Raw genomic sequence first — 14,106 nt, 5'->3', positions numbered from 1 at the left:
TTGATTTCTTGGCTTGGTACCATTTGTTTTGGTTCGAATTTTATAGTTAAAAATGAAGGAATAGTTGTTTGGTTATCGAGTTATTTAGATCGTGATTATTTTGTTAAGATAAAGATTTAAGTATAAAAGTATATACTCGCTATGTGTTATATGAGTACTCTATGATTATGCTTGAATATGTGAGTTAAGTATATAAGTATATACTACTAAGTGCTATGTGAATATTCTGTGATTATACTCGTGTATATAAGTTAATATTTAATGCGAGTTGGGATAATCGTTAGACGTTCAGGGAACGTCGAGTGTGAATAAGTATCTAATTAGGGATTATGTTTTGGATTGTAGATTCAGATAGCGGAGGCATACGGGATTGTAGATTCAAATAGTGGAGGCATTCAGGCTAGAAAAGGGAAATGAAACTTAGGTGGCAGTAGTTCAGCTTCAGTAGTTCAGTTTCAATTCCGGTAAAGCAGGAAAGCGATTTAAGGCAAGTAACTTTGCCTTGTCTTATGAATTGATATTGCTAATGCCATAATAAAGTAGTGATCCTTTTTAATACTTGTGATAAACCTGTTATTGATTTCTGAGAAACCCTAATATTTATTCTTATGATAACTTGTTGTTGGATCTTGTTCGTCCCGTTTATAACAATTTGATTGATTCATACCCTATTACATTTCCTATTTCCTTTGTCACCCTATGATCTCGTAAATCCTAATAGAACCTTTATGAATTTCCTTGCAAAATATTTTGATTAACCTGAATTCTTCATTAACTTGAATACCTTGCCTTGTTGATTAATTCCCTTGTATACCTCGAACTTGATTTCTAGTATTGCTTCAATAATTCCCTATATTGACCATTGCTTATAATTCAAATTCCTTGAAGTACCTTGGTTTGATAACTATCCTTTATTTCCATATCCAAACTTTGTAACTAGATGTACGCCATGTACTACACTTGATATCAGACACTCCTACCTTTGTTGATTATCTTTATAACTCTTTTTCAATACTTTATTCCTTAGTTGTTGAATTATTGGTACTCATCCTTGATGATCCCGCTTGTGAGAAGATAATTCAATTTATGATAAGAGTCCCATAACTCCAATCCTCGACTAATAATTTAAATCCTATTATTTAGAATCCTTGTAATTTCTCCCTGACATCAGTTTTATAAAAGATAATTCCTCTTTAAAAAGAGAATGTTTTCTTGATTTAGTGGATTGGACTAAGACGCAAGTCCCTTTCACACCAATTGATAGGCTTAAATGTTGCCTAGGGATCCCATTATATTTGAGAACCCATCGAGGTTCGGGATTACTTCACGACTGATCACCGGCTGTAATTTGTAGCGTCCTAAAATGAAGTTTTTGAAGTTGTTTTGATTATAAATGTTTATAACATGATGCCATATATCTTTTTCATGATGCTATTATGCCTTTATGATATGATTCTCCTGCTATTGAGTTGCGATAAATGCCGGCTTTCACCCTATCTTAATCCTTGATTCTTGAAAGCCCAGACCTTTCTTCATAACCTTGTATAGCCAAAGATAGAAATCTGCCACCTAGAGATTTAAAAGTAGAATGCTTCAGAGTTTGCTATTGTTACTATTATTGCTTTATAGAACTTCTATGTAGTTACTTACTGAGCTTTTGTGCTGATATATATTTGCTTTGCTCTAACCATGGCAGTTAAGAAATAAGATGGCCAGACTTACGCGTTCAGCTCGCATGAGCGTTCCTGGCAGTCCCTACTGTGTCATAGGTTTCCGGATGCCAGAGTAGGTAGCAGTGAGTGTGAGCACGCGCAATAGTTGGAAGGTGGTAAAGATGCAATGGGTTATATGTCGGTTCCAAGTCAGAATCGATTGTGTAAATTAAAGATTATTTTGGGTTGTAATATATATTATCTGGTTGGTAGTTGTAATCTTGTCTCAAACTTAATCTTGTATAGATCATGTTAATAGTTAATCGGGATTTATGCTTATTTATTGTTAGTTTATTGGTGTGTGGGTCCTCATTTCCTAACCCCGAGATTGAGGGCATCACAAGTTGGTATCAGAGCTACAGGATCTAGTCCCTGAGACAAGTTATGATGAAAGGGTATTTTGGGTATATATCTATATCGCGAGAGTGTTCGACTCATATAGAGTTGAGCTAGACTATTAGGTATAGTCTAAGAGAAGTGAATAGGTTAAAGTGGTAACTAGAGTTAGGGTATGAGTTAGTTGGAAGTCTTATTTAACCCTAACGCTGTTTCTTGGTTGCTATTTTGTGTTTTCTCTCAAAACCCCTGTAGTGGTAGTGATTCCGATTCAGAGATTAGTTTGACCGGTACCCCAGTGGGCTCTATTCCACCCTCTTCAGAGGAGCCTGTGTATGTGAGTTCAGATCAGGAGGAGGATCCATCTGAGAGTAGTGAGATTCCTATGCAGGTATCACCCTTGAGGCCAGAGTCAAAGACCCCAGCCCTGAGCCAGCGTCTGAGATGCCTAAGACTGTGCCTGTTAGTGTTGGTGACAAGTTAGCCCAGGATCGAGATTTTGTTTACTCCCGCATTTCTGAGTTGGGAGCTTTGGTGGATAGGCTACCTCGAGAGTCTAGGCAAAGGACTTCAGATATGGAGGATGAGTGGAGAGTCCAGATTCAGATGGTGGAGCAGATTTCCCAGAGGAGATTAGACGAGGGACCGTCTACTAGTGATGCAAATGCTGAGGCCCAGAGGGTGCATAAGATCATTCGCTGGATGTTGTTTGTCTTGAGGGAGATCTTGGATGATTAGATGATGATGACCATATAACCCTTTGGTGGGAGCAGTAGTTGTCGATGTTGTTGTATTATGTTTGGTTTTCTATGGTTGTAATCAGTAGAGGCTAGGTAGAAGTTGAGGTTAGGAAGTGGGATATTTTCCAGTTTTTTCCTCTATTTTATCCTGCTGTATCATTGTACCTTATGCCCGAACTTATTGTACCTAAACTTCTTTATTATGCACTGTTGAAGCCTTACATAAATCTTTCGCCTTGTAAACCCTGGAAATCTTTATCAACTCTTTTACATACCATGTTTCTAAATATCTTGTAAATCATATCTTGTACCATGTGAGGACCATAACTGAGGAGCTAATTATGTAGTAATAGGATTGCATGTGCAAGTGGGTAAAGCTTAAAACCCACAAATGGTTTCAAAAAGAATCTTTATTGTTATATATGCCATGCTATCGTATTGCTAAATAATTGCTCAATCAGGATTGTAAAGAATGGTCACATCACCAAAACACCAATCAAAAACTCAAACCCAAGACCAAGAACTAAACCAAGATACTCCTATGATGAACCGACTTGTTCAACTGTTGTAACAACATGTAGCCCTTAAAGTCAGAAACTTCAAATATTTTCAGTCCATGCATCCCCCATAGTTTGTAGGATTGCCAGAACTGATTAAAGCTCAGTCGTGGTTGAGAGAAATGGAAAAGCGTTCGAGTTAGCGGAATTTAAGGATGAGAAAAGGCATAGTATGCAAGTTATTACCTTTAGGTTGAGGCAAGTTATAGGTAGAGATATTCAAAGGTGCTGCTTGAAGGAAAAGTTATAATGTGGGAGAAGTTTACGGAGATGTTTTAGAGAAGTATTTTCCAAATTATATGCAAGCCCAGTTGGAGATGAGGTTTATGAATCTGAGACAATAAGACGTGATTTGTTTTAAGTACAATCAAGGTCACTATTCAACAGAATGCCCAAGTGAATCAGGAAAGCCGGAATTGACTTATTTTAAATATGGAAAGGTGGGCCATATGGCAAGGAACTGTAAGGATCCTATTCAGAAGGCGAATGTTCTTAGGATTACTGGACCATCGCCCTCTGCAGCACTGGCAGCTCAGCCAAGGGCAAGAACGTTCAACATGACAATGAAAGATGTTGTGCAGAATGCGGATGTGGTGGCATGTATGCTTGATATAAACTCAGTAGAAGCTAAAGTGTTATTGCTAGATTAAAGTGTGTTGCATACCCTCTCGAACCTAATTTGATTAGAGAAGTAGCGAATCAAGAAAGAGTTACAGCCAAGAGAATCTGTCCCATTTGCGATAGGATTATAGAAGGTTGACACTTTTCCGCTGACTTAATTCTTTTAAGTTAGGAGAATTCGATGTTCTATTAGGGATGTATTGGTTTTCAAACCACTATGTGCAAATCGAATGTAGAAGCAAGAAAGTGAAATTAGAGACCAAAGATGGTATTAAAGTGATATTCGAAGGAAAGAAGTAAGAGAAGAAGTTTCTAATGGCTATCCAAACAAAGAGACTGTTATGATATGGGTGTGAAGCGTATTTAGCACATATGAATGATGTAGAAAAGGAGTCCTTAAGGATTGAAGATATTCCAGTAGTTAAAGGTTTACCCGATGAGCTTCCAAATGAATTACCTGGACTACCTCCAGATTGAGAGGTCGAGTTTATGATTTATATGGCTCCTGGAACGGAATCAATATCGAAAGCTCCCTATCGAATGACGCCTGTCAAGATAAAAGAGTTAGCGACGTAGTTGCGGGAATTGCTGGATAAAAGAGTTATTTGCCTGAGTGTATCCCTGAAGGGTGCACCAGTGCTATTTGTAAATAAGAAAGATGAAAGTCTGAGGCTGTGTATCAATTATCGCGAATTGATTGAGTTGAGGAATAAGAATAAGTATCTTCTACCGCGAATCGATGACTTGCTTTGATAAATGGGAAGGAGCTACTTGTTTCTCAAAGATTGACTTAAGATCTGGGTATTATCAGCTGAAGATTAAGCGAACGATATACCCAAGACGGTGTTTCGAACACGATATGGACACTATGAGTTCTTGTGATGGAGTTTGGATTGACAAATGCGCTAGCTGCATTTATGGATCTCAGGAATAGAATATTCAAGGAATATTTTGATAAGTTCGTGATCGTATTATTTATTGACGATATCTTGATATACTCCAAGACGGAGGAAAAATACATGGAATATTTGAGGATTTCTTTGGAGATTTTGAGGAAAGAGAAGTTATATGCAAAGTTTTGAAGCGTGAGTTTTGGTTAAAGGAAGTTCAATTTCTTGGACATGTAGTTAACAGTGAAGCTATTAAAAGTAGACCCAGCCAAAATAGAAGCTGTGACGAATTGGGATAGGCCTAAGACTCATATAGAAGTCATAAGCTCTCTTGGATTAGCAAGGTATTACAGGAGATTTGTATAAGATTTTTCTAAGATTGCTGTCCCATTAACTAAGTTGACAAGGAAGAATGAAAAATTTGTTTGGACGGATAAGTGCGAAGGAAGCTTTCAAAAGTTAAAGAAAAGGTTGGTAACCGCATCAGTGTAGGTTTCACCCGACGAAAAGGTAAGTTTATAATCTACAGCGATCCTTCGTATAAAGGGCTAGGTTGTGTGTTGATGCAATACGGGAAAGTGATAGTTTCTGTGACAAGGAAACTAAAGCCACACGAGCAGAAATATCTTACGCATGATCTAGAATTAGCAGCGATTATATTTGCCCTTAAGATTTGGAGGCATTATTCGTATGGTGTAAAGTATGAGATTTATACGGACCATAAAATCTTAAAGTATATTATTACGTAGAAAGAGTTGACTATGTGGCGAAGGAGATGGTTGGAATTGATCAAAGATTATGACGGTATTATCAGTTATCCTCCCGGAAAGGCGAATGTTGTAGCATATGCACTATGCCGTAAAGGAGGGTTGAATGTGTTAAACTTCATCTGATGAATTAATCAAGGATTTTGGGAAGTTGGAAATAGAAGTGCGAATTCCAAAAATTGGAAGTGAGGTAATGTATGCAATGACTTTTTAGCCGAAAATTTTAGAAAAGATTCGACGTCATCAAGAACAAATAATGAACCACGAGAAGGATAAGTTGTTTGGAAAAGAAACAAAAGGATAATAAAGGAATATACCAAGTTGCTCGCGTATCTGGAATTTTTAGTGTTATGGAATTGAAACACGAGATTCTTCATGAAGCACATAACTCAAGATTATCGATTCACCATGGAAGTATAAAAATGTAAAAGGACTTAAAAGAAAGTTATTGGTGGCCAAATAAATGCTATACGTGCCAGAAAGTAAAAGCAGAACATCAGTGACTGAGTGAATTGATTCAACCACTAGACATACCTGAACGAAAATAGGAGCTTATCGCGATGAATTTCGAGGTAAGATTACCAAAGACTAAGTATAATCATGACACAATATGGGTAATAATTGATCGATTAACAAAGTCAGCCCGTTTCTTGCATATCAGTGAAATATTCTCATTGGAAAATTTTAGTTAAGATGTATGTGGATGAAATCGTGATGCGTCACGGAGTTCCAGTGTCTATCATATCCGGTAGAGATCCAAAATTTAACTCGAGATTTTGGCGACAATTTCATGATCATTTGGAAGCTAAATTGAAAAATGAGTACGGTATATCATCCGCATAACATCGGACAAAGCGAGAGGACTATTCAAACAATCAAAGATCCCATACCTACTGGGACGAAGTTGGCGAACGCAAATTATTAGCCCATAGTTGATACAACAGACGAAAGAGAAAATGGAGGTGATTCGCATAAGGCTGATTGCTGCTCAAGATCGACAAAAGAAAGATGTAGATCAAAACAAGAAAGGATGTGATGTTCGCACCCGCAATCAAAGTATTGTTAAAGATCCCTCCATGGAAAGGTCTATCTAGATTCGGGAAGAACGGCAAGCTGAGTCCTAAATATACTGAACCATTCGAAGTGCTAAGGCAAATTGGAAAAGTAGCATATAAGTTAGCGTTACCTCCGCAGATGCAACATCTTCATAACGTGTTTCACAGTTTCTCTTCTGAAGAAGTATAATGCTGATACTAGTCATGTGATTGAGCTAGGTACCGTGAAAATTCAACAAGATCTATCATATGTGGAGCATCCAGTATAAATTCTAAATCGTAAAGAAAAAGCGCTTAGAAATAAAGTGGTGCCTCTAGTTAGAGTTTTGTGGAGAAATCACAGGATAGAAGAGTCAACTTGGAAATTAGAAAGTGAATTGCGGGAGAAATATCCCCATACTATTTGTTTAGATTAGATTCTGAGGACATAATCCTTTTGAGGGGGTAAAATGTAACGACTGAGAATTTTCGTGAATTAATTATGCGAGTAAAGTGTAATGATGTGTTATTATGTGAACATGGAAATATTTAAATAAATATTATATTCCAGTTTGACGTGTCAGCTGGTATAAAGAGAATGATTGTGAAGCGTAGTTGAAAACGCTCAGCGTCGGGCCGTCAGTTAGGACGCGACTGGTTACACGAAGAATGAATATTAGTAAAAAGGAAAATTTAATGATTAAATAGATTTCATTACGATATGTGATATGTGAATCTATGTTAAGGTGCATGATTATGTGATTATATGCTTGTATGATATTATTTGGAATTTTAGGAAATAAGAAGTGCATTAATTGTTATTTATATAGGTTATAAATGCATTTTAATTCTTTAAGAAAAATAGTTTTTAAATTTTTATTTATAAATTTTGAATTTGATTTTATTAAATTTCTAAAATTCTAAGCTATTTTATGATGTCACTCTTGTAATTTATAGATTTATGGTTTTATTTATAAAATGTATTCTTTGTAATTAATTAGATTAATAATTATGTGATTACCAAGTTGCCCTTGCATGCATTTCCACTCACAATATAAGAGAAGGGTAGTTGTGTCATTAACCACCCCACTATCTCATTTCAACTTAACCAAATTACCATATCATCCCTGCATGCATTTTGTGCTAGTAGTGAGAGAAGGCTAGGTAGGTAATTTTACAATTCCACTAATATAAGCACATGGGAGAATTAAACAAAAGGCTTGTCATTTCTACCACCACTTCATTCACATCATTTTTCATCTCTCCCCTCTCCTTCTTCTCTCTCGGCTCTCTTTCCCTCTCTTCTTCTCTCTCTCTCATCGAGCTCTCTCTCTCTCTCTCTCATGCAACACCAAAATCTACTTAGAATTTAAAGATCCTGCCATTGATCTTCATCATTTTCAATCCCCTATTCATATATTCTTTGCATGCAAGTTTTTAAGAAAGTTTTTGCATCAACATCTCTTGGTTATATCTAAGAAAACATAATTTCTTAGTGTATGATCTTAAGAGAGAGTATAGTAATTAAGTTGTGTGATTTTCTTGGATTTGTTTTGGAGGTAGGTTCGACTTTTTGCTATTAAAAAGGGATTTTGATTTTTATTCAAATTTTACAAAGGGTTTTGGTTCAAAAATTTGGTTTTTGGTTCGAATAAATGAGTTTTGCAAAATGGTTTTAATGTTCGATTGGTTTTGATGATATATATATATATATAAACCTTTGTTTTTGAGTTGTTTTCCTTGCATGCATGTAAATTCCTAAGTGTAATCAAGTTATATTTTGTTTGGTTTGGAAAGAAGATGGGTTAAATGATTAGATCATGAGTTTAATTAAGTTGGATTTGTGATTTAGAGTATTGCATGTAGAGTTGATTGATTGCATGTCGATTCTACAAGTTGTTTTGTTAATTAATTGGGTTATTGTTTAATTTGGAAATATAATTTGGTTTATATTGGATATGTGAGTAGATAAGTATGAATAAGTTAAGTTTTGATTATTAAAAGCATGGATTTCATTCGGTTTCAAAGGACTAAATGATTGGATTTATGCATGTTAAGATTTTGTTCAAAAATAATGTTTTGGTTTGGTTTTTGATTTAAATTAAATGATTTCAAGAAGTATTCTGGTTTGGAATGGATTAAAATAGGTTTAAATTATAAATGGAACCTTGCATGTCGATATTTGATAAATTATTTGTGTTTTAGTGAAAAATTCGAATGATATATTGTTTGTGAGCATGCACAATAGTTGGAAGGTGGTAAAGATGCAATGGGTTATATGTCGGTTCCAAGTCGGAATCGATTGTGTAAATTAAAGATTATTTTGGGTTGTAATATATATTATCTGGTTGGTAGTTGTATTCTTGTCTCAAACTTAGTCCTGTATAGATCCTGTTAATAGTTAATCGGGGTTCATGCTTATTTATTGTTAGTTTATTGGTGTGTGGGTCCTCATTTCCTAACCCCGAGATCGAGGGCATCACAAAATCCAATTAAATGTAGAATATAATAAATATGAGGAATAAAATCATATAAAATATATATAAATATACTCTATCAAATATCCCCACACTTAACCATTTGCACGTTCTCAAGCAAAGAAAGAAATAAAAGTATTCTAAACTAACTAATTCCATTTTCGTAGATGACACGATTGCATTGAGCGGATGCAACAAGCCGTTAAACCCCTAGGCATCCCTAGTAGGACGAGTTTTGTCTCGTGAGGGCTTATAGAAGATATACCTACAAAATTAAATATTTTCAATCACCACGTCTCTCAAGCATGCAACATATTATAGGACTCCACACATTGTAAACCTCAATCACATAACAATCTGAAAGTGTCTGAAAGTACAAGTACTCTCACTTAAGCATCAATTAACACAAAACAATCTAAGTCTGCACATAATATATTGATAGACAAAAATATCATGAAATAGACATCAAAGTCGCAATCAATAAGTAAGCATGCTATGGATATACATCACTCATGACTCTCAACTCATACAAGTGTATAGGTGCAAGTGTTTCACTCAAGTTCAATCAATGTACATGTGCTACTATATGCCTGGTTGTCCACCAAATCTCCACTACTTCATTTACATGCATAAATGAATCAAAAGGTCTTTGTTAAGATTGTAACGAGGCTAAGTTATAGGTAGGATATCAAAAGAATAGGCTAACAAGTGGCTAAACTTGATAAACTAGTAGAGCATAGTATTCACTTTTAATTAAAGCACCCAACATGAAAATTAGATCATGTAAAAGATGATAAGTCTCTCACAAGCATTAAATTTTAAAGCACATATAACCCATGTACTTCCCCACTTTTATATTGAATAAACAATAAACACAAACTTGATCTTGTTCTTTTTTTTCATTTTTTTTCCAAGTAATTCTCCAGTAATCAAGGACAGTGAAAAGTCACCAAGAATGTACTTAATACCCGCACATTTATGGATATCAGATGACATTGCAATTGCCACCCATTGATCTCAAATGAGTACTTTATTTTTCTTTATTTTATTTTTTTTTAACATCAAGTGGCTACTTTCTGTTGATTCCCACTGAAATTTATCACCTCAAAAAAAGAAATCCCCACACTTAAGATTCACCAACCCTGAAGTTGAATCAATATGATCTACCAGTAAATCAAGATAAGAATAAATAAGTAGGCTCAAGAATTGGATTGGTGATAAAAGAAACGGATATAAACTCAAGTAGGTTCATTAAGGATATATTTCTTATGGTTACTGTTTAAGTAAATGAGGTTAATCCTAATGCCTTTATCATATTCATGCACACACATATCATGTAGTCTCAAAATGTTTTAAAACAAGTTATAGAGTAACATGCAAATAATGAACATCAAACATAAATTAGGCTCAAATCCTCACAAGGCAAAATCATGCTCGCCTCACTGAAATTAACTAAGAAGCATATCAAGTTTTTAAATTTTCGCAAGCACACACAAGGAATTATCAAGCATCAAATGATTTTTATGGATATGACACTCAGAATTAATCATGCAAAATTAATCTACACAATGGGTACTTATCCATGCTAACATGCTCTTGAGACAAGGTAATTATATACAAAATATTTTTGATTTTTTGATTTTTTTTGGATTTTATAAAATATGATTCAAAAATAATAATAATATTGATAACACATACTAATATTGAGAACATATCCCCACACTTAAGTGGTTCATTGTCCTCAATGAATAAAAATATATAATATAATATAATTAATACAATCCTAAAAAAATATAAAAAGAATATAAAAAAATACAAAGAAAAGTAAGAATACCCCTAGTGTATAAGCACAAAGTGTCCTCCAAAAAACATAAAGTCACGTGCGTGAGACTCAACATTAACTCCTTTTCCGTGTTTAGCTTCCAGAACTTATTCATAGGCATGAAAAATAATTCATGAGCATTAAAAAATTCTGATTTCCAGAAAAAATTCATGGGCATGAAAAATAATTCATGGCCATGAAAAAATTCTGATTTCCAGAAAAAATTCATGGGCTTGAAATATAATTCATAGGCATAAAAAATTTCTAATTTTCCAATTAATAAGCTTCAACTAAGAATCCTTTCCTGAAACACTTCAGATCAAATCATCAAGGCATCTTGCGGGAGTAAAAATAAAAATATACAACCTAAAAAAATATAAAAAAATAAAAATAAAATTTACTAACCATACAAAAATCATGGGTTGCCTCCCAAGAAGCGCTGTCGTTAACGTCATTTAGCCGGATGTCACTTTCTGATGATGACGACTTCAACAAAATAGTAGGATTGCCCTTATCAGAAGGACCATTCACATAATTCTTGACATCCTGTATACTAACTTTTAACAAATTTGCGCCATCCATTTTCACAATAGTTCTTTCACTGACCGGCTTTGTATTTTTCCGTCTCTTCTTAAAACCTCTAAAGCTGTTTCTTCCTCTCAGTCATTTGACCCTCTTCTAACTCATCATCAGTGCTCCATCTTCTTAATACGTTATCATGACAAATCTCAAAAAGAACTAGTTCATCATCTAAATGTACATACTTTAAATGTGGTGGAAGTTTTCCGAGTTTTACGTTCGAGAGATCTCTGACGTGAGATTTTTCAGCCTTGAACTTGTCAAGCATCTTAATTGAAGAGTTCTAAAAAGAATTTCGTATGGTAGGAAATGCATTCAATTCAGTAGTAAACTCCCCCTTACGATTTAAATTACTTTCTACTTCTTGTAGAGACAACTCGGGAGAATCACCAGTGTCATACTCAATCATGTGCATATTAATTTGATCATCAAGTGATCTCACAGAAAACACTTCTCATGATCATCTAAAAACTTTATAGGAGAAAACACATTAAAAGTTACATGATCATCGTGCACACGCATCGTGAGCTCTCCTTTTTGCACATCAAGAAGGTCCTTCATGTGGCTAAGAAAGGCCTACCAAAGAGTAGAGGGATTTCCTCGTCTTCCTCAATATCAAGGACAATAAAATCCGTAGGAAATATAAATTTATTAATCTTCACATGAACATCTTCTATTCTTCCCCTTGGATATGCATATGACATGTCTGCAAGTTGTAACCGTACCAAAGTAGGCTTTACCTCTCCAACTCCAAGCTTCATAGAAATGGATAGAGGCATTAAATTAACGCTTGCTCCCAAATCACACAGAGCTCTCCCAAAATTTTGTGTCCCAATAGTGCAAGGGATAGTGAAGCTCCCTGGATCCTTGAGTTTGGGGGTAATTTCTTCTCTAAAATAAGACTACATTCTTCAGTTAATGTCACTGTTTCAAATTCTTCCAATCTTCTCTTTCTTGACAGAATATCTTTCATGAACTTAACATAGCTCGACATCTGCTCCAAAGCTTTAGCAAACAGAATATTAATAGAAAGCTTCTTGAAAAAATCCATAAATTTCTGGAATTGTTTATCTTGCTTCTGCTTCTGCAAGCATTGAGGATATGGAGGAGGCGGATATACAGGCTTCTTTGGTGTTGGTGCTTGAACTTGTGGGTCCTGTTAAATTTCAACTAATTCTTCATGTACCAACTTCTTAGGCTTCTCATTAGATTCAGATTCCTTTACAACCTCTTTATCAACATTATTTGAGTTCCTCTCAATTTCCTTACCAATTCTCAAAGTTATTGATTTGCAGTACGCATTTCTATCATTCTTTGGATTCGGTTCAGTATCACTTGGCAAGGAACCTTGTGGAAGATTGTTGAGTGCTAGCTAGTTGACCCATCTGCATCTCCAAATCTCTCATAGATGCGTTTTGACTTTGAATCACAACATCTGTTTTCTGCATATATTGAAGAAGAAGATCTTCAGTAGTTGGCTTCTTCTTAATCTCTCATGACCTTGGTTGCTGTTGAAAACCAGGAGATACATTAGACTTGTATGGCATGTTTGGGCCTGCATTATTGTTCCATGAAAAGTTCGGATGATTTCTCCAATCAGGATTGTACATATTTGAATACAGATTATTTTGCTGATTACTGAAATTCCCAACATAGTTCACTGTACTCGATTGTGATGCACCATGATACATCAGTGGACATTGTTGAGTTGGATATCCTTTCCCACATATATCACAAAATGTATGCCTATCCACTGATAATGACTCAAGCTTTTTGTTTAAGGCTTCAAATTGTGATACCATTTTAGCTGAGAAAGATGTAAATGGATCAACTTCATACACACCTGCCACTTTCTTGCTCGATCATATACCCTGTAGTTGTTGGAAGTGATGTCCTCTAATATCTCGAAAGCATCTTCTGGATACTGGTTAATCAAGGAACCTCTCGCAGCTCCATCAACTTGAGAAACATATTACAATGTCAACCCATTATAGAATGTACGAATCTTCTGCTGATCAGATAGCCCATGACGTGGACACTTTCTCAAGAGATCTTTGAACCTCTCATAAGCTTCATAAAGAGATTCCATATCAAATTGCTGAAAATTCTAAATTTCTTTAGTCAGCCGCTCTGTTTTTGCTGGAGAGAAGTACTTTTTAAGAAATTTCTCAACAAGTTGATTCCATGTAATGATAGAGTTGATTGGTAGAGAGTCCAACCATTTCATTGCTCTTCCATCAAATAACCAGCTGAATAGCCTCAGTCGTATAGTCTCCTCAGTAACACCATTAACCTTGAAATTATCAACAATCTCAAGAAAATTTATTAAGTGAGCATTAGGATCTTCTGCAGAAAGACCATAAAATTTGTTGTCCCTGATAGCCGACATTGTAGCTGAATCAACATGAAAATTATTTACAGGAATGGCGGGTCTCGCAATACTAGAGTGAATGCCATCGAAAGAAGGCATTATGTACTCCTTAACCCGCAAGTGTCTTTCAGGTTGAACTCCTTCAATGTTGTTCCCATTATCACCCATTGTACAGACTTGAATCTTAGCTTCCTTGAGTT

At 35.2% G+C, this 14,106-nt stretch overlaps 1 protein-coding gene and 1 non-coding gene across 2 annotated transcripts; one reads left to right on the top strand and one right to left on the bottom strand.

The window, feature by feature from the left end:
• Positions 1-12,092: 12,092 nt before the first annotated feature.
• LOC141715049 (uncharacterized) lies at positions 12,093-13,624 on the bottom strand. Its single transcript, XM_074518536.1, has 4 exons — positions 13,537-13,624; positions 13,379-13,494; positions 12,513-12,691; positions 12,093-12,426 (listed from the first exon to the last, which is right to left on the bottom strand). The coding sequence occupies exons 1-4, from the start codon at positions 13,622-13,624 to the stop codon at positions 12,093-12,095; spliced, it is 717 nt and encodes a 238-aa protein (XP_074374637.1).
• On the top strand, positions 13,557-13,663 carry LOC141716066 (small nucleolar RNA R71). The gene has a single exon (XR_012572798.1). It is a non-coding gene; the product is annotated as a small nucleolar RNA R71 (small nucleolar RNA).
• Positions 13,664-14,106: the final 443 nt, after the last annotated feature.

This window comes from Apium graveolens, chromosome 3 (genome assembly GCF_009905375.1).
Source record: "Apium graveolens cultivar Ventura chromosome 3, ASM990537v1, whole genome shotgun sequence".
Taxonomy (NCBI): Eukaryota; Viridiplantae; Streptophyta; class Magnoliopsida; order Apiales; family Apiaceae; genus Apium; species Apium graveolens.
Note: the sequence above shows the minus strand (reverse complement) of the source record. Positions and strands in the feature narration are given on the sequence as shown.